The sequence below is a fragment of the Haemorhous mexicanus genome, chromosome 12 (assembly GCF_027477595.1).
Source record: "Haemorhous mexicanus isolate bHaeMex1 chromosome 12, bHaeMex1.pri, whole genome shotgun sequence".
NCBI classification, from domain to species: Eukaryota; Metazoa; Chordata; class Aves; order Passeriformes; family Fringillidae; genus Haemorhous; species Haemorhous mexicanus.
Window position 1 is genome coordinate 21,957,598 of NC_082352.1, and position 18,395 is coordinate 21,975,992.

Consider the following 18,395-nt stretch of genomic DNA (forward strand, 5'->3'; position numbering starts at 1 on the left):
CAGAACTGGCACTGAGTCACAGGGCTTTGGGGTTTGGTGTTTATTGGGTGACACGGCCCCTGCCCAGGGGTGCCCAGGGAAGCCACCCCACCCTCCCCCGTGCCGGGGCCTCCCCAAACCCCGTCACCATTGCCACAGTCACGGTGGCTCTCTGGGCACCCATGCAGTGGGGACAGGATGGCCTGGCCCATGCCCAGGTGCTGGGAGAGGCCTGGCCCTGGCAGAGCCACCGGCACACCTGGGCAGGTGGGTCCTGCGGGCGGGGCCCATCCCGCCCTCACCTCCTCTTGACGAACTTCTTGGTGACGGCGTTGGGGTTGAGGCGGCGGCGGCCGGCGCCCAGGGCGGCGTCGCGCAGCTGCAGGTGCGCGGCCCGGCTGTGCACGTCGTTCTCGGCGAAGGGGGAGGCCCCAGCCAGGTAGTCGGGGTCGAACACGTTGGTTTTCTGCCGGGCCTTGCGGGACAGGCGCTGCTGCGGGAAGCGCTGGTCCTCCACCAGGTGCGGGTTGTTGGCGTGCTTGCCGCCCTGCGGCGCCGGCAGCGGGTACTGCGGGGAGAAGGGATCAGCCCCAGCTCCCAGGGAGCCCAGCCCTCTGCCGAGCTGAGTGGGGATGCCCGAAAGCCCTGGGGTCCAAGTGTAACATCTGGAGGATGTTCTCAGTTTGCTCTGATTGCCTCCAACCTGGCAGCCACAGGCTGGGCTCCCATCCCTGGGATCCCAATGGAAAAAGGAGTTGTTAAAGGTGGGAAGGGGCTGCCCAGGGAGGTGGTGGAGTCCCCATCCCGGGAGGCGTGTAAGGAATTGACTGGACCTGGCACTCAATGCTCTGGGCCGGCTGATAAGGTGAAGATCAGGGACAGGTTGGATTTGATGATCTTGATGGTCTTTTCCCACCTCAGTGAGTCTGGGATTCTGTCCAGGTACTCACCCTGAGCCCCCGGGGGTTCAGCACCTTGGGGTTGCGGGAGAAATGCATGTGGAGACTCCCGTCGTCGCTGACACTCACTGCCACCTTCTTGAGAGTCTTGTTACCACAGTGGGGGCAGAACACCTTGGTCATGTCCGAGGTGGTCCTGCGAGGGTGGGACGGGGGTTCAGAGCTCCCGGGGCTGTGGAACACGGGCTCAGCCCGGGCTCAGCCCCAGCCCCAGCACCTGAAGCAGCCATGGCAGCGCAGGATGTAGCTGTGGGCCCGGCGGATCAGCATCCCGTTCACAGCCAGCACGTGGAGACCCATCTGCAGCAGCACATTCTGCAAGAGCAGGGACACAGCTGGGACTGGCCAGCCGGGGCACTCAGAGCCCTCTGGGACTGAGACCCTGCTGGTTTGACACACGGAGCTGTGCCAGAGCCTGAGCCCCGGCTGCAGCCCAGCACCCACCTGCATGGCAAAGTCTGTGGTGACACAGCCGACCTGGACACCCATGGGAGCAGTGTCACAGTGCCCCGTGTCCTGCTGGACCTGCTTCAGGTTGCTGGGAGTTATCCAGCCTTCGTCATCGCTCTCCTCATCCTCCTCTTCCTCCTCGCCAGTGCTGGCCCCGTCTGCAGAGCTCCGGTGCTGCTCGGGGGGCTCGGGGCTGCCGGCGGTGGCCTGGGCCAGGGGGCAGGAGTTGGTCAGGGTGGCACCGAGGTGTCGGGAATAGCCGGCCAAAAACGGCAGAGCGAGGGCAGGGAGAAGCCTCCAGAGGATTCTCACCAGCAGCTCCCGCAGCTCCTCCTCGATGCTGGGCAGGGGCGGCCGCCAGTACAGGAAGGAGCCGAACTCGTCGCTCTCTGCCGGGGCCGGGCCGGGGCCGGGGCCGGGCTGGCGCGGGCCCTTCCCCGCGGGCTTGTGCTGGGGGCACGGCACGGGCAGCCCTGAGCCCCTGAGCCGGGGCGCGGCACGGGCAGCCCTGAGCCCCTCAGCTGGGGCTCCGGCGGCCGCAGCCCCCGCCCTCCCGCCGTGCCTTACCTTGGCGGGCAGGTGGAAGCCGGCGAGGTGCAGGGGGGCCTCGGGGTGCCGCGGGGTGGAGCTGAGCCGCACCTGGGGGCAGCACGGGCGGTCGGCGGGGCCGCTGGAACCGGGAGCCGTGCCCGGGCCGCTGGAACCGGGACCCGTGCCCGGGCCCATCCTACCTTGTCCTGCGGCTCCCAGCGGACGCCGCCGGGGCCGTCGATCTCGGCCTGGAGCTGGCACGTGAGGGCGAGAACCTGCAGGTCGGCGGCCGAGAGGCTCGGGTAGTCCCCGGTCTTCTTGGAGAACTCGGTCACTGCGGGAGGAACAGCGAGCCGTCGGGCCGGGCCGGGCCAGGAAGGGCCGCGGGGCCGGTCCGGCGGGGGAAGGAGCCGGCGGCGGGGCCGGCCCGGCACTCACCGATGCGCAGCAGCTCCGGGCGCGGGCGGCGGACCCGCAGCTCGCAGGGCAGCGCGGCGAGGCGGCGGCGCGCGGGCCGGTCGCGGATCTCGGCCAGCACCTCGGGCACGGTGTACAGCGCGTCTGCGATGTCCTGCAGGCAGCGTCGTCACACCGGCCCATAAGCCCTTGACCTCCCGTCCCTCCGGTATCTCCCCGGTATTCCCCCGGTACCTGCAGCGGGGCCGCGCTCAGGAACGCGCCCGTGTCGGCCACGACGTGCGGAACACGCGCCATGTCTGCGTGCCCCATGGCCCACCCCGGCCACCGTCGAAGCGCCGCGGGAAGCGCACCGGGAGTTGTGGTCCGGGCACGGGGCACGCCGGGAGCTGTAGTTCAGTCGGGGCACGCCGGGAGCGGCTCCGTGCCCCAGGAGCGCTTCCGGCCGGCGCGATCACGTGACGGGCCGGGGTCACATGACGGCGGGAGCTGGAGCCGGGGAGCGGGAGCGGAGCGGCTGCCGGTAACGGGATGGGACGGGCTGGGCTCGGCGTTGCTTCCCGGCCCAGCCTGGGGCGCTCCGTCCGTCCGCCGGACATGGCCTGGTGGGGCGCTCCGGCCGCCGGGAGCTGCTCAGCCTGTGCCGGTAGTGGCCCGGGACGGCGGAGCCACGGGGGGGCCCTTGGCCGCCGCCTCCTGTGCGCGGTGCCTGCAGCGCCCGGTCCGGGTCTGTGCGGCGCTGCGGGGCCGGACCGGCCGGTCCCGGGGGCGGGTTCGGTGGTTGCTGCCGGGGCGGCGGCCCCGCCGGTGTTCCGGGAGGCCGGGCCGGGCTGTCGGAAACGGGAAGCCGGGGAGGAAGGGAGGCCTCGGCCTGGCTAAGGGGGTCCCGCCATGTGTCACGGCCCGGTCCCGGCCCCGCTGGGCTGAGGAGCTGTGGGGTGTGCGGGGCGGGAAAGCTGTGCCCGGGGAGCGGCACCGGGCACCGAGGGGAGCGGGGGGCAGAGGCGTTTGTTGATGTGACCGGGGGTGTCAGAGCGAGTGACAGAGAAATGGTGTGGAGTCAGGAAAAGAGGGAACGGGGAAGAGAGTCGGGATGTGAAGGAGGAAGGATGGAAACGGCCCAACCGGGGCTGGGCACGGGCTGGCACAGGAGGGGCACGGGCCCGGTGGAATCCGTGCGGTGTGGGGCTGGGGACGTGAGGAGCAGGGGTACCCGATATCCTCAGGGGAGGCCGGGGTGACCCGTGGGCCAGGAAAGTTGGGTGGGAGGAGTGTGTGACAGGGCAGTGTGTGACAGTGAGTGAGCCCTCACGGTGAGGGCAGCAGGCTGGCATGTGCTCGGGAGCCTTGGCTGCTGCTGGATGGAGCCAGGATGGTGCTTAGGCGGGGACTTGCAGGCAGAGCTGGGGGCTGTGGGCACAGGAAGGCCCTGGGTGCCATACAGGTTTGCTGGGCTGGCACAGAGAGCAGAGACCCTGGGAGAGGGGATTTCACAGGAAATCTGCTGTGGGATGGAGCTTGGTACGGTGCAAGGAGGATGTGGGGAGAGGGCAGGGAAGAGGCTCCTGCACAGGAAGAGGGGCTGGAGCTGTTTCCCTGTTTCTGTGCTTCCCCTGGTCGGGGAGGGGGGGTTGGTGGTGGCCTGGCCAGGCAGTTCTGGGCTGGGCTGTGAGCTTGGCCCCCCTGAGCTCTGCAGCTCAGGGAATGGCAGGAGGAGGCCGGAGCAGGCCCAGGGTGTCTCGTGCTCCTGTGGGATGTGAGACCTCATCCCTCTGCTCTCTGGCTGCTGCTTTGGGCACCGGCCCTGGCCACGTGTCCTGCCACCCTCCCTGGTGTCACAGTGTGTCCTTCTCATCCAGGGGTGACACGATGGTCTTGGAGGCCTTTCCCAGCCTCAGTGATCCTGTGGGATTTGGTACTGTAACGAAACCAGGGCTGCCCTTGAAGTTTGTGGTCCCCATGCTGTGGCCAGAGCTCCCTCTGTGCAGCCAGTGCCACTGCCATGTCCTTGCCATCTTGTTGGTGATGTGTGGTGAGCCAGTGTCCCCTAGGGCAAGGCTGTGGTGGCAGCTGTGTCCCCCAGGCCTGTGGGTCAGGAGTTCAGGTGCCCAGAGGGATGTCTGGAGGTGGCACTGCCCAGCTCAGCCCGTGGCTGCCGTGCAGGGGTTGCTCTCCCAGGGGCACAGTGTTGCCTTTGGTGCAGGGGGTTCATCAGGAGCGGGGGCCCAGCCCGTGTGTCCCAGGGCTCACCCAGCCCTTGCCCTGTGTCCCTGCCATGCTGGGCACTTGCAGCAGCACCGGGCTGTGTCTGGGCTCCCTAGGAGCAGGGCTGAAGTGTCTCCTCTCTCTACTTCCAGCTGGGGGTGATGCCATGGCCGCTGCCAGCTCCAGCAGGGCCAGGGCCGGGCCGCCCTGCGAGAAGTCCCCGCTGTCCGTGAAAGGTGGGTGCTGCTGCCTGGCTGGGATTGCCCTGCCGGGAATGTGTGTGCTCTGCCTGCACCCCGGGCTGGCACACACGGCACTCCGGGGGAGCAGGGGCTGGGGCTGACCCTGTGTGCCATGGGCTGGGCCGGTGCCGTGGGGACGTGGCTGCGGGGCCCTGCCGGGGCCGCGCTGGTGCTCCCGTGGCCGCGAGATGGCTCCCGGCGCCCAGAGCCGCGTCCCCTCAGAGCCGCGGCCCGCTCTGCCCCTCCGCGGCCACTGCTGGCCTGGGGCTGCCCCGTCCCGTCCTGCCCCGGTGCCCTGGGCAGGGACGTGTCCCTGGGGACAGTGACAGTCCTGGTCAGGGCTTGGTGCCAGCCATCGCTGCCACCAGAAGCGTTGCTCCCCAGTGCCCCTCTCCCAGCACCCTGCTGTGAGTCGTGGCACCCCGGGCTGACAGGGGTGGGCTGGGGGACGAGGGCAGGGGACAGAGCAGGGGTCAGGGTGTCTCGCAGGCCTGACCCTGTGCCTGTCCCTGCCCAGTTGTGTCTGTGAAGCCCAAGGCCCAAAGCCGCCCAGCACGGATGAACTGCTACGTGGAGGTGGCCGGCGACGGGCTGCCCAGTGAGACCAAGAAGACGGGGAAGCAGATGGGGGTCTCGGAGCTGCTGTGGAACGAGATCCTCACCCTGTGAGTCTGTGTGGGGCTGGTCAGGGGCTGGCCCCATGTGCCCTGCTGTGCCACCAGCTGGGGACACTCAGGTGTCAGAGCTTTGCCCCTTGCATGAGGACACTGCCAGAGACAGCCAGGCTGGGAGGGCGGTGGGAGGAGGGTCTCCCATTGCCTCATGTCCTTCCCCTCTTCTTTGCTCCTTGCCTGTGGCACTGCCTGCTCCCCTAGCACGGAGTAGGCCGGAGGCCACGCTGACAGCCCCTTTCCTGGTCTCTGCAGGAATGTCACGGCTCAGAGCCACTTGGAGCTGAAGGTGTGGATCTGCCACACGCTGAGGAACGAGCTGCTGGGCGCCGCCTCCGTCAGCCTCGGCAGCCTGCTCAAGGGCGGTGGCAAACGTATGTGCAGGGCACGGGGCAGGGCATGGGATGGGGCAGGGCATGGAACAGGGCACGGAGCAGGGCCGGGCCTGGGGCAGGGCAGGGGACAGGGCCGTGGTGTCCATGGTGACTGCGCTCCCCGGCAGGGAACAAGGTGCCGTTGTGTGCCCCGGGCCAGGCGTGCCGGCAGCCGTACCTGCGTCAGCGCGGGCGCCGCGGCGGGCTGGGGAACACAAGCCCCTCTGCTATTTGCTGCCGTTTGCGGCTGCCAGAGCGTGGCTCGTGACAGCATCTCCCACATAAAGGCGGCCATTCAGGGCCAGGGCGGCGCGGGGCTGGAAAAGGCTGGCTCTGTCTCTTCCAAGCAAAGCTTGTGAGACACAGACCTGGTATTGAGTGGGGAGAGGGGCCTCCTGCACCCCGGGGGACTCAGGGCTGCTTCAGACCCTCCCCAGTGCTGAGGGCTGGGCTGAGCTGCTTCCCCTGGTGCCGCCAGCTCTGCAACCACACCGGTGTCCCTGCCGTGCCACCGTGGCTCTGGGTGGCACCGGGTGCTGTGGCAGTGAGGGACACGTGGGAGCTGTGCTACTATTGCTGTCTTCTCACAAGGCCTATGGGGACCTGGACGAGTGCCTCGGGCCGGCTCTGTTGGGGTGTAGCAGCCAGCCAGCCCCACAGCTGTGGGACCCGTGCCCCAGGGCACCCTCCCCTGCAGCCGTTATTTCCCGAGGTGTGCAGGGGCTGTGCTGGGCTCCCGGAGCCGCCGCGGTTCCTGCCCTACCTGCGCTGCCACGGGGGCACAATTGGCCCTTTCATTCCCAGCCATCCCGGGAGGCTGTGTGGAAAATGAATGGAAAAGGCAACTGGCTGTTCTAGCTTGTCTGTTAACATCCCCCAGAAAAAAAGTGTCAGATTTTTCCTTGACACTGTGGGCTGGGAGGGAGGAAGAACTCTTAAAGCTGCAGAGCCTGCCCTGCCCTGCCCGGGAAGGTGCTGCCCCTCTGCTCCTGTCTGCCCTCCTTGTCTGGGCAGGAGGCATCTGCTCCCTCCTCTTCTCTGCAGACTCATGCTCAGCCTTTGGGCTTTGCTGCAGGTCTGAGAGGGCCAGAGGCTGCTGGGGGCTCCTATGGGAGCCCAGGAGATCCTTTCCTCAGGGGCTCCTGTCCTCCTGGAAGTAGGGGAGTGTGTTCCCTCTGCCTGCCAGTGTGAGGAAGGGGCTGGGTCAGGCAGAAGGCTTCTGGGATTTTAAGCCATCCTGAGTCAGACACTTGATGTGAAGGGCATTGAAATGCATGTGCCCTTGCCACTGGAGGGGCCTGGCCCTCCTCTCCCATCCTGAGAGGTGCTCAGCCAAGAGTGAACTCCTGCCGGGCAGCAGCCCCTCTTAGTTGGGCTTGTTATGGTTTTGGTGAGGCTTTATGAAAGGTGCTGATTTGTGAGTGTAGCTGTGGCCCTGGGTTGGGTTCCTGTCACTCTCCTTGGTGGGCAGGACAGTGTCCTCGCTGCCGATGACAGGTGTGGCAGTGTGTGCCAGGATGCTGCTGCCAGGCAGGAGCCTCACTGCATGGGGAAAAGTCCCAGCTCTGAGGCCTGGAGCATGGAAGAAGAGCTCAGAGATGAGGCCTGAGCTGCCGGGAAGGCTGTGAGAGGCTCTGGAGTGACAGCCTGGCTGTGGCAGGACAGCCGGGGCTCCGGCCGTGCTTCCTGCGGGGCCTCTCCGCTGGCAGGCAGCCCCTCCCGCCTTCCCGGGGATTGGCCGGGGAGGTGGGTCAGGGCCGGCTCAGTCACCAGCACGGCCTGGAGCCTTCCAGGAGCCGAGCTGCTCCCAGGGCTCCCATAAAACAGCTCGTTTGCCGTGGCACGCCCCCGGCCCCTGAACAGAGGCACCTCTTTGTTCCCGGGCTCCGGGAGCTGCTGGCCCCGGCCAGCCCCGCATCCCGGGCGGTGTGGGAGCCCGTCCTGGGCCTGGCTGGTTGTGCTGGTCCCGCTGTGTGCTGAGTGGCACCACGTGCCAGGGCTTTAGGGGTCCCTGCTGCAGTGCCCCCGGCAGAGTGGCTGGAACTGTGGCCTCCTGAGATCCTCCAGGACACCAGCAGCAATTCCCAGACTCTGGAAAACTGCAGCTCCTCCCCATAGTGGCTGTGATGCCAAGGAGCTGTGCTGTGCTGCATGTCCCAGCAGCTCCGTGAGCTGGCTCTGCCATGGCCAGGATGTAATCCCACAAAACTGGCCATCTGGCCAGTAGGTCACTAGGGGGATTGGGGAGTGCCCATCCCATGTCACCTTTTAATGGAAAGTTTCAGAAACCTGAGGCCCTTGTGGTTATCCCTGGCAGATAAATGGAGTGGGAGACAGTTGGCTCTAAGCTGCTGGTGCCTGAGGTTGGATCAGCAGCAGAGGCAAAGCTTCCCTGGGGAGACTTTCATGGGACACTAAAGATTATCCCTTCCCCTAAACCCTGGGTTCCTTCTTGGTTTGGGAATGTCTGTAGAAGGTTTAACTTGCCCCTTGCTTGTTCCTGGAGGGACTGTAGCCACGACATGGAATCATTCCTTCTGTGGGAATGGACAAAGTTTGAGCCAGTCTTCACCTGCTCAGCACCAGGGAGCTTTGATTCATCCCAGACAAAACCTGGACAATCACATGGAGCTGTTGGAGTGGGAACTGGCCTTTGCATCCAGTGGGACTGGGCAGAGAGCTTGGTGCTAGGTTTGGGAAGCTGAGACACTGGGAAGCTCATTTTGGCTGCCTGTCTGAAAATCTTCTGGGATGCAGCTGTGGAGATGGAGCTACCTCACACAGGGTCTTCCAGAGGAGCTGCCCATCCCGTGTGGCAGCTCCCTGGAGTCAGACATGTGTGGTTCCTGGGGGTCCCAGGGCTGGGGCTCAGCCCGGGGCCGTTATCACACCGGCTGCTCCCAGCCTCGTTTAGTGGAACCGTAAATCCACTTAATGGGCTGGGTGGGAATTCCAGCTCACCTCTGCTAAATGGGAGCTCTGATGCTGCGTGCAGGGCACTGGAAGTAGCTGAACTGAGACCTTATTCAGGACCAAATCACCCCCCGACCCCCTCCCAAAATAATAATAATCCCTCTGACATTCTGGCAGCCGGCGGGACAGAGGCAGCCTTTGTGCCGGGCCCTTCGGGGGACCCGCCGTCAGTGCAGCAGCAATGTCCCTTTGTGCGTCCCGCACGCTGCATGGGGACAGGGAGGGGAAGGCTCTGTGAGTGTTTATTTTCTTTAAAAAAGCTGGAGGGGGTGGAGGGGGGGAGAAGGAAGCCGGCTGGGAGGTTCATGTTCACATCCTCCACTTGGAGACACCTTGTCTTTGCACCTCAGCTGGGCGCCCGCACAATGAGGGCTTGTGCGGCCCCGGAGTGCGGCGCGCGCGGAGGGGGATGGAGGGACCCTGGAGAAAATGTGGATTCCTACGGCTTGGAGGAGCCAGGGGGGAAACAGAGTCTGGATTTGTTCTGGGTTTTGGCTGTGCTCAGTAGCATCTTCTGTCTCAGGCTCTTAAAACTGTCTGTGAGGTCGGTTTCCCATGGAAGCAAGCAGTGCAGCTCCATGAGGCAGAGGGGAAGACCAGGCTCAGCAGGATCCCTTGTTGGAGGATGGTGATCAGTGACAGAGCTGTGCCCCTGTGAGCGTGTACCTCTGTTGTGCAGGAGACACCTGCCTTCTTGGCACTAAAAACTGGAGGCTTCCCTCAGATCCACAAGTGTCGCCTGCCCACAGCCCCCTGTTTGCTGCAGACCCTGTGTCACTGTGTTTTGGGGGGCCTTGGAGAAGGAGGTGTCAAGCTGGGACAGTTCACAGCTAGAGGTGGGACAAGGGCTCTGTGGGGGTGTGCTCCCATCCTGCTCCTGTTGGCTGAGCCGCACCCCGTCCCCACGTCACACCGGGACAAAGCAGCTCACTGAAAAATGGTGCCATTGTGTCATGAGTAATCCTTGTATAATAAAAATATTATTTGAGCAAATGAGTCAGGAAGTGTCTGGGCTAGTGTCCCAGGCTGGTGCAGCCAAATTTTTCTGGCCTTCTGTGATGGGTGTTTCAGTCTGGCTGGCATTGACAGGCCTTGCTATGATGCGGTGGGTGCTGGGGGCTGTGCTGTGCCCCCATTGCCCCCAGGGACCAGCAGAGCCAAGCTGATGAAGCCAGACTGGCTCACACAGGAGGGAGTGGAGCTGGCAGCAGTCTCCAGGAGCCTCCCAGCCCGTGGCACCCTCTCCAGAACCTTCTGTGAATGCTGTCCAGTGCTGCAGCAGAGTGTTCCTGTTTGGGGACAGCCCTCTGTGCTGGTTTTGTTCAGTGGAGTCTATGCACAGGGATGTGGATGGAGGAATGCTCACCATCATGCAGGACCCCTCTTGGCCCTTGTGTCATCGTAAATGAGCCCCTCAGTTTGGGAAGGATGTTGAGACGCTTGAGCGCATCCAGAGGAGGCAACAAGGCTGATGAGGGGCTGGGAACACAAACCCTGAGAGAAACAGCTGAAGGAGCTGGGGGTGTTCAGCCTGGAGAAAAGGAGACTCAGAGGTGACTTCATCACTCTCTACAGCTCCTGAAAGGTGGCTGTGGTCAGGTGGAGTTGGTCTCTTTCTCCAGGCAGCACTGACAGAACCAGAGGACACAGTCTTAAGCTATGCCAAGGGAAATTTAGGTTGGATATTAGGAAAGAGTTTTTTATGGAAAGAGTGATAAAGTTCTAGAATGGCCTGCGCAGGGAGGTGGTGGAGTCACCATCCTGGATGTGTTTAAAAAAAGACTGGATGTGGCACTTGGTACCATGGTTTAGTTGAGGTGCTGGGGCATAGGCTGGACTTGATGATTTCAAAGGTCTCTTCCAACCTGGTGGTTCTGTGAAATGCCTTGCCTTTCCTGCTGGGATCTGCCCTACAGCTGCAGCTCCTGGATCTGTGAGCAATGGGGGTCTTGCTGTCACAGCCAGGGCCCCTGGGGCAGCTGCAGCCCCAGTAAAGGGATGAAGGGATCCTGAGGGCTGGTGAAGAGGGATCTTCCTCAGGAGCGGCTGGTGGGACTGGCCGGGGTCCGCTGGCAGCGCTGGTAGGTGTGTGTAGGTGTGGGGCCAGCACTGGAGGCCCTGAGGCATGGGCACATTGTCCTTGGGCGGTGGGGAGGCTGGCACGGGGCTCTGGCAGAGGAGCCACCCCTGCCAGGCCGGTGTCCCGGCGGTGACTGGGGGTCTCTTTCTCCATGTCCCGTCTGGCGCAGTGGAGAACAGGCAGCTGACCCTGGACCTGCAGACGGAGAACAAAGGCAGCATTGTGTCGGGCGGAGAGCTGACGGTTTTCCTGGACGGGCCGGCTGTTGCTCTGGGCAGCGTTCCCGACGGCAGTGCCGGCTCCGAGGGTGAGTGTGAGTCTGAGTGTGAGTGCCCGGCTCACGCAGGGAGCAGAGTGGGGTGAGCTCCGGTGTCCTGGGCCAACACCCACCTCCGCCCCCCGTGAGGCCCCTGCCCAGCCTGGGCCAGCCCCGTGGGCTCCTGCTGGAGCGGCCACAGGCTCCCAGCAGCCTCCCCAGCAGCCTGGGAGGAGCAGCCCTTCTGCAGCCCTCCTCCAGCCTTCCACACAGATCAGCCCCTTCCCTCGCTGGATCAGCCCCTTCCCTGCTCGCTGTGAGGGCTGGGAAAATGGTGTCGGTGTCTGCTGATCCACTTGTGAGAGCTCCCCATGCCAGGGCATCTGTGGGGTCATGGGCTGGTGGCTGATCTCTCAGGGTTGGCAGGAGAGCAAAGCTTGTACAGAACAGGGCTTGGTGCAGTGCTTTCCCTTGACTCCTTCTCTTTGTTGGTGGAAGACAAAACCTGTGAAATCTGGGAGCTGTGGATGCAGAGCTGTCCTGGCACTGCCAGCTCTGCAGAGTCCAGTGTCCTGCTTGGGGTGTTGGGCTGTGTGGTGTGAGGCAGGGTGTCCTTGGGTTCTGGGGTCTGTCCTGCAGGGGATGGGGCTGTTGTGCTTTTGGGGCTCCTTTCTGGAAGGTGGGAGGGAGGCAAGGAGGTTAGGTGGTTCAGTCCTTCTCTTCACCCCTTGTTCTTCCCCCATGCAGGGTCTCAGGTACCTGGACGGGACCCCAGCAGCGCAGCTGTGGCCACGGAGGGCCGGCACCAACCTCCCAGCACCAACTGCTTTGGCAGCAGACCGAGGTGAGGGTCCCGTGCCATGTGTCCATTGCTGAGGGCTTGCTGTGGCTGTGTCTGGATTGTCCTTGTGCTGTGCACCCCACTCTAGATCTCCCAGTGAGCCCCTGTCACGCAGCACACGGGAGGTCTGTGCAGGGGGACAGCAGAGCTGGGAGTGCAGAGGAGTGACTGTACAGCTGGGCTGTGGCTGGCCTGAGCCTCTCCTAGAGTGTTGGTGTCTCAAGGAGTAGCAAGTCTGTGATGGCTCAGAGAGTTTCCACCAGTTGCTCCACTGGCAGCTGAAAAAATGATCTGAGAGTGGGGCAGGCTGTGATGAGGCAAACCAGCAAAGTGGGGTTCCCTTAAACAGGGATCACAGAAACCCCAGCACCTGAGCACAGCCCTGGCCATGCTGGGAAGCACAATGCCCCTCCAGGCAATGGCCAGAGGGAGATGCTGAGGGAGGTCCGGGGAGAGCAGGAGAAGCAGAGCTGCAGGGAAATAACAGCTGCTTCCAAAGGAAGTGAGATGCTTGGGCAACAGGCCATCCTGCAGCTGGCTCTGTGCCCTGCTCTGCCCTGCCTCCTTGCCGGGCTGGAGTGGCTCAGCGCTGCTCCTTTTGGAGCTGTGGTTACTGAGAGACGTGTCACACTGTCAACATGGAGTTGAATTTAACACCTATTTATATTTCCAGAGCATGGCAGTGGCCCAGCAGCCTGTACAGATGTTCTGGGTAGGAGTGTGGCTGTGGAGAGGGCGCCTGCAGCCTGTCCCTGGGAGGTTCTGCGTGGCCCAGGCTCAGGAGCACTCTCAGCTACAAGCTTCACACCTCGAGCTCTTCTGCTCCTTCTTTATCTGCTCGGCACACACCAGAGTTGATGTTTTTGGCTCAAAAAGTGACCTTGTCTTTCCATGCTGTGTGTTCATCTCCCACCCAAGGAGGGAGAGGGATGGAAATTGGGAGCAGTTTGTGAACACAGATCATGCCCTTTTGTGGTGGCTGCTCCTGTTGATTCCTGCTGTCCAGGTGTTAGAGCCTCCCCAGGGGTGGGAAGTGCTCAGTGGCCTGACTGAGCTGGGTTTGGCAGGCACTTAGCAGTTCTCAGGAGGTGCTAGAAAACCTGCAAAGAAAATTCTGGTTTGGGAGGCTGAGCCTGGGCACTGCTTGTTGCCCGTTCGCCACTGCCTGCCCATTGGCTATGAGGAGTTTGTGCTTCAGCTGTCACCTTGAGTGTGTTGAAGTCTGGCCAGGACTTGTGCAGGGCACCTTCAGACACCTGCCAGGTATGCCTGCCATCAGCTGTATCCCCTGGCTGCCCTGCTGTGGAAAGCTCCGAGCTTGTTCTCAGTCCATGCTGTACTCACCTGAATTTGGGGTTGCTCTGGACATACCTGCTCAGTTTGATGTGGTGCTGCTCTGTGGGGCAGAGCAGTGCTCTCTGTACCCACAGAAGAGGCAGCTACACACTCCAGGGTGGAATGTGGGTCCCTTGCACTTGGGAATGTTCTTTGATGGTTGCTGTGTTTATACACAGAGCCGTGTTTATTTTCTTGGGCTTGGTGATGGATGCTGGCAAAGTCGCTCAGCAGCAGGATGGGAAGAAAAGGGGCATTCTTTGCTCCTCAGCTATTTCCACACTGTCCCTGCAAGGGAAATTGCTTGGTCAGGGCTTCTCTTTCTTCTCCTGAACAAATGTCATCTTGGGATTTGCTGCTAATCTTGGTGATTGGGTGTGAAATTCCACAGCTGTCCGTGCAGGGAGAGAGGGAGCTCTGGCTGAGAGCTGGGGCTGTGGGTGCCATAACCCCCGTTTGTAGAGGCCCTGGCACAGATTGCTCAGAGAAGCCGTGGCTGCCCCATCCCTGGAAGTGTCCAAGGCCAGGTTGGACAGAATTTGGAGCATCCTGGGATAGTGGAAGGTGTCCCTGCCCATGGCAGGAGCTGGAATGAGAATGAGCTTTCAGGTCCCTTGGCATCCAAACTATTCCATGATTCTCTCATTTGGGTGCTGGGGGATGTGGCTGCCTCCCCCCTTTGGCAGGGACACGGGGAATTTCTCAGCTCTGTGTTTGTTTTTCTCAGCTCTGTGTCTGTCCCATCCTGCATGGCACTGAGGCTCTCTTGGTTGTATCCCAGAGATTGTGCCCTGCTCCCCAGAGCCAGTGCTGGCTCCAGCCTGTGCTCTGCCCTCCTCTTCCTCAGCCACAGCCTGGGCTCTGATGTGCTGAGTGAGACTGAGACATGCTGGCACCTCTGCTGCATCTCCTGAGGGACCCTCTGGCCATCCCAGCTGCAGGATCTGGCCATTCCTGGGCTTCTTGGCTGGGGTCTGTGTTGGCCACCATGGCAAGGGGATTCTGCCTTGGCAGAAAGGGAGGAGGAGTGGTTGATGCCATCTGACTGATGCCACTTTACTCTTTGGCATCATCTGCCCCAGCGCAGGAGGGGCAGTGGGGCAGCCAGCCAAGGTCTCCAGGTCGATGGGGGACAGCAGGGTCTTGTCCCTGGTGTGGGAGAGGGGCTGCCATCCACACACCCTTCTCCATCCCACCCTGTCTGTTCCCATCTGTGCTCTGCCTGGTTTTTTCCTTGCTCCTATTTTGAGCACACGCTCCCATCCCGCCGTGCTCTGTGGCCTTGCTGGGTTTGTTTCCAGTGTCTATTAAAAGACAATGCCCAGATGGGAGCACTCGTAGGAGGGCTGGGCTGGGCTGGGCTGGGCTGGGCTGGGCGGCGGGCTGGCTAATTCAGGCTGGTAACCCTGTGCCGCCGGCTGGCAGCCTGGAAACATCCTGTTTTGGTTTCTAAAAACTCCCCGGGCAGTTCTGAGCTCATCTGTGCTGAGGAGGGCAGGGACCAGAGCCATCCCATGCCAGAGAGGTTGCTCCCAGTGGGACAGGCTGGTGGCACCTGCCTGCTCCCCTCTGGCCAGGGCTCTGGGGGCTGTGCTGCCTTCAGCCTCGCCGTGGGGGGAACTGTGGGGAGAGGTCCCAGCCAGCTTTTGGGAGGGAGGTGGGGGGTACCAGTGTGCCCTGCTGAGCCCCGGCAGTGAGGGGCTCCCTTCACCTCCTGAAGAGGAAGGAGGAGCCTCTTCTCTCCCCGCAGATACCCCATGTTGCTGGGTGCTGGTGGCCAAAGCAAACCCCAGCACGGAGCCGTGTCTGGGGGCCAGCTGGGGTTTCAGGGAATTCACTGCCTGAGGAGCCCCTCCAGGAGCCTCTGGCTAGGGCTGCCCTCCTAGGGGTCTGTGACTCACTCAAGTGGTCACAGCAGCTCCTGCTCTGCCTGTGGCTCTCATCTAATCTATTTTCAACAAATCTCCTGCTTTCCCATGTCTCCTCCCAATCCCAGCCCTGCCATGAGCCGCTCCCCAAGGAGAGCAGCTTTGGAGCAAGTGGGAGGGTTCCAGTTGCTGGAGCTGCTGAGAGTGGCAGGACTGATCTGTGCCCTATTGCTGCCAAGATGCTGTCCCCTCCCAGCACCAGCCCTGAGACTTGGGGACAGTTTGTGGGTTTTGCCCTTTTAAGGTAGATTTTGGCGGGGAGAAACTGATGTCCTTTTCCCTGCAGTCTCTACCCTCTGTGGTTGCTGCCTGGGCTGCCAGCCTGGGTGGAGGTGCCTGGGCTCTACCTATGCTGCTCAAGCCCCCCAGATTTGGGATGACAGCATCTCCCCTCCTGCCCTGTCCCCCTCCTCGCTCACAGGAATGAATTCTTAAGGTGAAACCCAGCTTTTTCAGGAATGCCTTTGTGCTGCCTTGGGGGCCCTGGATGGTCCAAGGCAGCAAGTTTGCTTGGGGGAGCTGCAGGTGCTTTGCCAGTGAAGGTTGGGCTGCCCTGGCCATGGAGAACAGTGGCAGGTGAGCTCCAGGGTGGCAGTGACCCCCTGGAGATGGAGCAGCTGCACCTGAGCTGGTCTCAACTCGTGCTGTGATTTCAGCTCTCACCTTTCCTGACTGCTTGTTCCCTCCTTTTCTGGAGGCCACAGCTGTCCTGGGAGCACCTTCCTCACCTGCCTCTGCGCTAGGCTTGGAGCCAGGCATGAGGCACTGGAGAGAGTCCCTACCATGGTGCAGGATCCGGGGCTGATGTGGGATCTCCTGGGATCTGCAGGGATCCCAGGAGCAAGCTGGGATCCACTGTGGTGAGCAGGTGTCTGGCTGTGAGCATCCAGGGCCATTCCTTGGCACGCAGAGTGCCCACCTGTGAACAAAGCAAGGTGGTGTCACCCAGGTGACTCCTCCATGGGTCTCTGCCCCCAGCAGGTGTGTGCCAGGACTGTGGGCAGGTCTGAGCAGGCAGCATAAAGCTCCAGGCACTGCCCTGAGCAGAGGCAGGGAACCATATCCTGGGAACACAGGTGGCTGTGCAGGGAGGAAGCAGCAGAAGCCCAGGTGAAAAGGCAGCAGTGGTGTTTTCCACGTGACGTCTCTCACCTCCTGTGCTCCCTCCCCTGCAGGACGCACCGACATGCGGCCGGAGCAGCCCGGGGAAACACGGGCAGTGGAGAGCAAAGTCCCAGTGCCAGGAGCCGGCACCGGCAGCAGGCCAAGAGCTCACAGCACACCAGCACGGCCACCAGCACGGCCAATGGCACGGCCACCAGCATGGCCAACGGCGTGGCCAACGGCACGGCCACCAGCACGGCCACCAGCATGGCCAATGGCACAGGTGAGCAGCGTTCCTGGGAGGTGGGGGCAGAGCTCAGGGATATTTGCTGGGGAGAAAATGAGTCTCTGCTGAGATTCGTAATGCATCTTGTAGTGCCCGGGAATTTTGTCCCTGTGCATTGGTGGGTCTCATTCTGTCTCTTCTACAGAGCATCTGTAGCTCTTCAGTCTCCTCTCCCTGAGGGCTTATACTGCTTTTTCCTGCAATGGTTCTAAATGTTTGGGCTTCCCTTACAGTTTTTTACTTTTCTCAGCTCTAGCTCCTGGAAATATGTCTGCATCCCTCACTCCCTTGTTCCTTGTTTGTGGATTTTTAGAAAGCTTTTGCTTTACCACTCCAGCCAGGATATCTTGTACCAAAGTCTGGGTGAAGCAGGTGCTGCCTTTGCTGCAGGCTGGGAGCACTGAGCATGCTGTGCTTGGGTTGTCACCTACCACGTGCTCTGCTTCCTGGAAAGATCAGCCAGCCCTGGTGCCCTCCCTTTGCTGACCTCCTGCCCTCTGCCTTCGCAGTGAACGGGGACGCCGTGGCTGCCGTGGACATGGATGAGGACAGGCCGGCAGCAGGGGCCAGCGTTCCCACCCCGGCAGCGTCCGGCACGGCCGAGGGCTCCTCTGCTCCTGCCCCTCCTGCCCTGAGCGGCTCCAGGGAGGCAGAGGAGGCAGCCTCAGGCTCCAGTGCCCCCCCGGCCCGGGCAGCCGTGCTCGCCCTGGATGCTCTGCCCCCTGGGTAAGCTCTGCCTGTGGCCCTTGGGGAGGGGGACAGGATCCAGCTGGGGCACTGCTGTGTGCTGGGACCAGAGGCTGTTCAAGGGAGGGGAAGAGCTGCCTCAGGAGCTGCTGGAGATGCTGGTGCTCAGCTGAACAGGGGGGGCCTGGGGCAGGTGCTGGGGATCCTGTGCCCCCTTGCCTGGCACAGCTGGTGCTCCCTGTGCTGCCTGCCCAGGATGCTCTGGGCCGGGGTCTGGCCTGTGCCCATGGTGTGTTTGGGGCACTGAACAGTGGGTGGCATCTCTGCCCGTGGAGCAGCAGAGCCCTCTGCTCTCACGGGGCTGCTCAAGGGATCAGTCAGAGGGAAACGCCCAGGAGACTGAGCGTGGATTTTCAGGGAGCTCCCACTAAGCAGAGGGCACGGACATGCTCTGGGGACATCACAGAGGCATTGACCACTGCTGGGGACAGGGGGCAGGACCCTCGAGTCGTGGTGCTCATTCTCCTCCTCCAGGGGACATTGGGAAGGGTCTGGAGGGGAGTTGGAGCTGCCAGCTCGGGGTGGGGGGCAGCAGTCGAGGTCTGGGCTCAGCCCCCCGTGTGCTGCAGCTGCACTGTTCTCCCCTTGTGTCAGAGCCCTTGAATTCTGGTGAAATGGGCTGTGTTTGGGATGAAGGGAGCTGTTTATTTTGCTTTGGCTGAGGCGATGCCTGGAAGGTCAGGGCCCCGCTCGCGTGTCAGTCACAGGTAATTAGGGTTAACGGCTCACTGTGCCTTTTTCCGCGTGTGTGAGGGTTTCTGTTCTCCTGGCCTGGGCGCTTCCTGTTTCCAGGCAGCTGGAAAAGTCCAGTGCTCTCAAAAAGGCCTTTATTCCAGCCAGAGCTTATGCCTCTTTCTGCTCCTACCAGGTAGACTGAAGGTCTCCTTTTCCCCACCTGGGGTTGGAAACAGGCTGTTGTTTCTTCGCTGAGGTGGGGAAGCCTGCAGATACCTCTGGGCTCCGCAGGCTGTGGGCACTGCTTTCTAAGACACCAGGCTGGGTTTACCTGGCCCAGCC

General features: G+C 62.5%; 2 protein-coding genes across 2 annotated transcripts in view; one reads left to right on the forward strand and one right to left on the reverse strand.

Annotated features, from left to right (window-relative positions):
• Positions 1 to 25: 25 nt before the first annotated feature.
• Positions 26 to 2,721, reverse strand: NOB1 (NIN1 (RPN12) binding protein 1 homolog). The gene is made up of 9 exons (XM_059857617.1): positions 2,571 to 2,721; positions 2,358 to 2,490; positions 2,120 to 2,253; positions 1,956 to 2,027; positions 1,701 to 1,838; positions 1,383 to 1,595; positions 1,156 to 1,253; positions 930 to 1,074; positions 26 to 547 (listed from the first exon to the last, which is right to left on the reverse strand). The coding sequence occupies exons 1-9, from the start codon at positions 2,646 to 2,648 to the stop codon at positions 278 to 280; spliced, it is 1,281 nt and encodes a 426-aa protein (XP_059713600.1). The 5' UTR covers positions 2,649 to 2,721; the 3' UTR covers positions 26 to 277.
• A 25-nt stretch (positions 2,722 to 2,746) lies between these two features.
• Positions 2,747 to 18,395, forward strand: part of WWP2 (WW domain containing E3 ubiquitin protein ligase 2) — a 30,262-nt gene continuing 14,613 nt past the window's right edge. The window contains exons 1-8 of the mRNA XM_059857616.1: positions 2,747 to 2,859; positions 4,694 to 4,777; positions 5,301 to 5,448; positions 5,710 to 5,828; positions 11,051 to 11,188; positions 11,885 to 11,981; positions 16,417 to 16,628; positions 17,141 to 17,357. Of these exons, the coding sequence (XP_059713599.1) occupies positions 4,708 to 4,777; positions 5,301 to 5,448; positions 5,710 to 5,828; positions 11,051 to 11,188; positions 11,885 to 11,981; positions 16,417 to 16,628; positions 17,141 to 17,357 (1,001 nt within the window). The 5' untranslated portion in view covers positions 2,747 to 2,859; positions 4,694 to 4,707. The remainder of the gene's footprint in view (positions 2,860 to 4,693; positions 4,778 to 5,300; positions 5,449 to 5,709; positions 5,829 to 11,050; positions 11,189 to 11,884; positions 11,982 to 16,416; positions 16,629 to 17,140; positions 17,358 to 18,395) is intronic.

Bases quoted from the DNA above. Each gene is read 5' to 3' on its own strand.
- NOB1 (XM_059857617.1), bottom strand. From the start codon at position 2,648: ATGGGGCACGCAGACATGGCGCGTGTTCCGCACGTCGTGGCCGACACG. The intron at 2,491-2,570 runs GTACCGGGGGAA...CGCTGCCTGCAG, and splicing joins TGAGCGCGGCCCCGCTGCAG to GACATCGCAGACGCGCTGTA. The intron at 548-929 runs GTGAGTACCTGG...TTCTCCCCGCAG, and splicing joins TGAACCCCCGGGGGCTCAGG to TACCCGCTGCCGGCGCCGCA.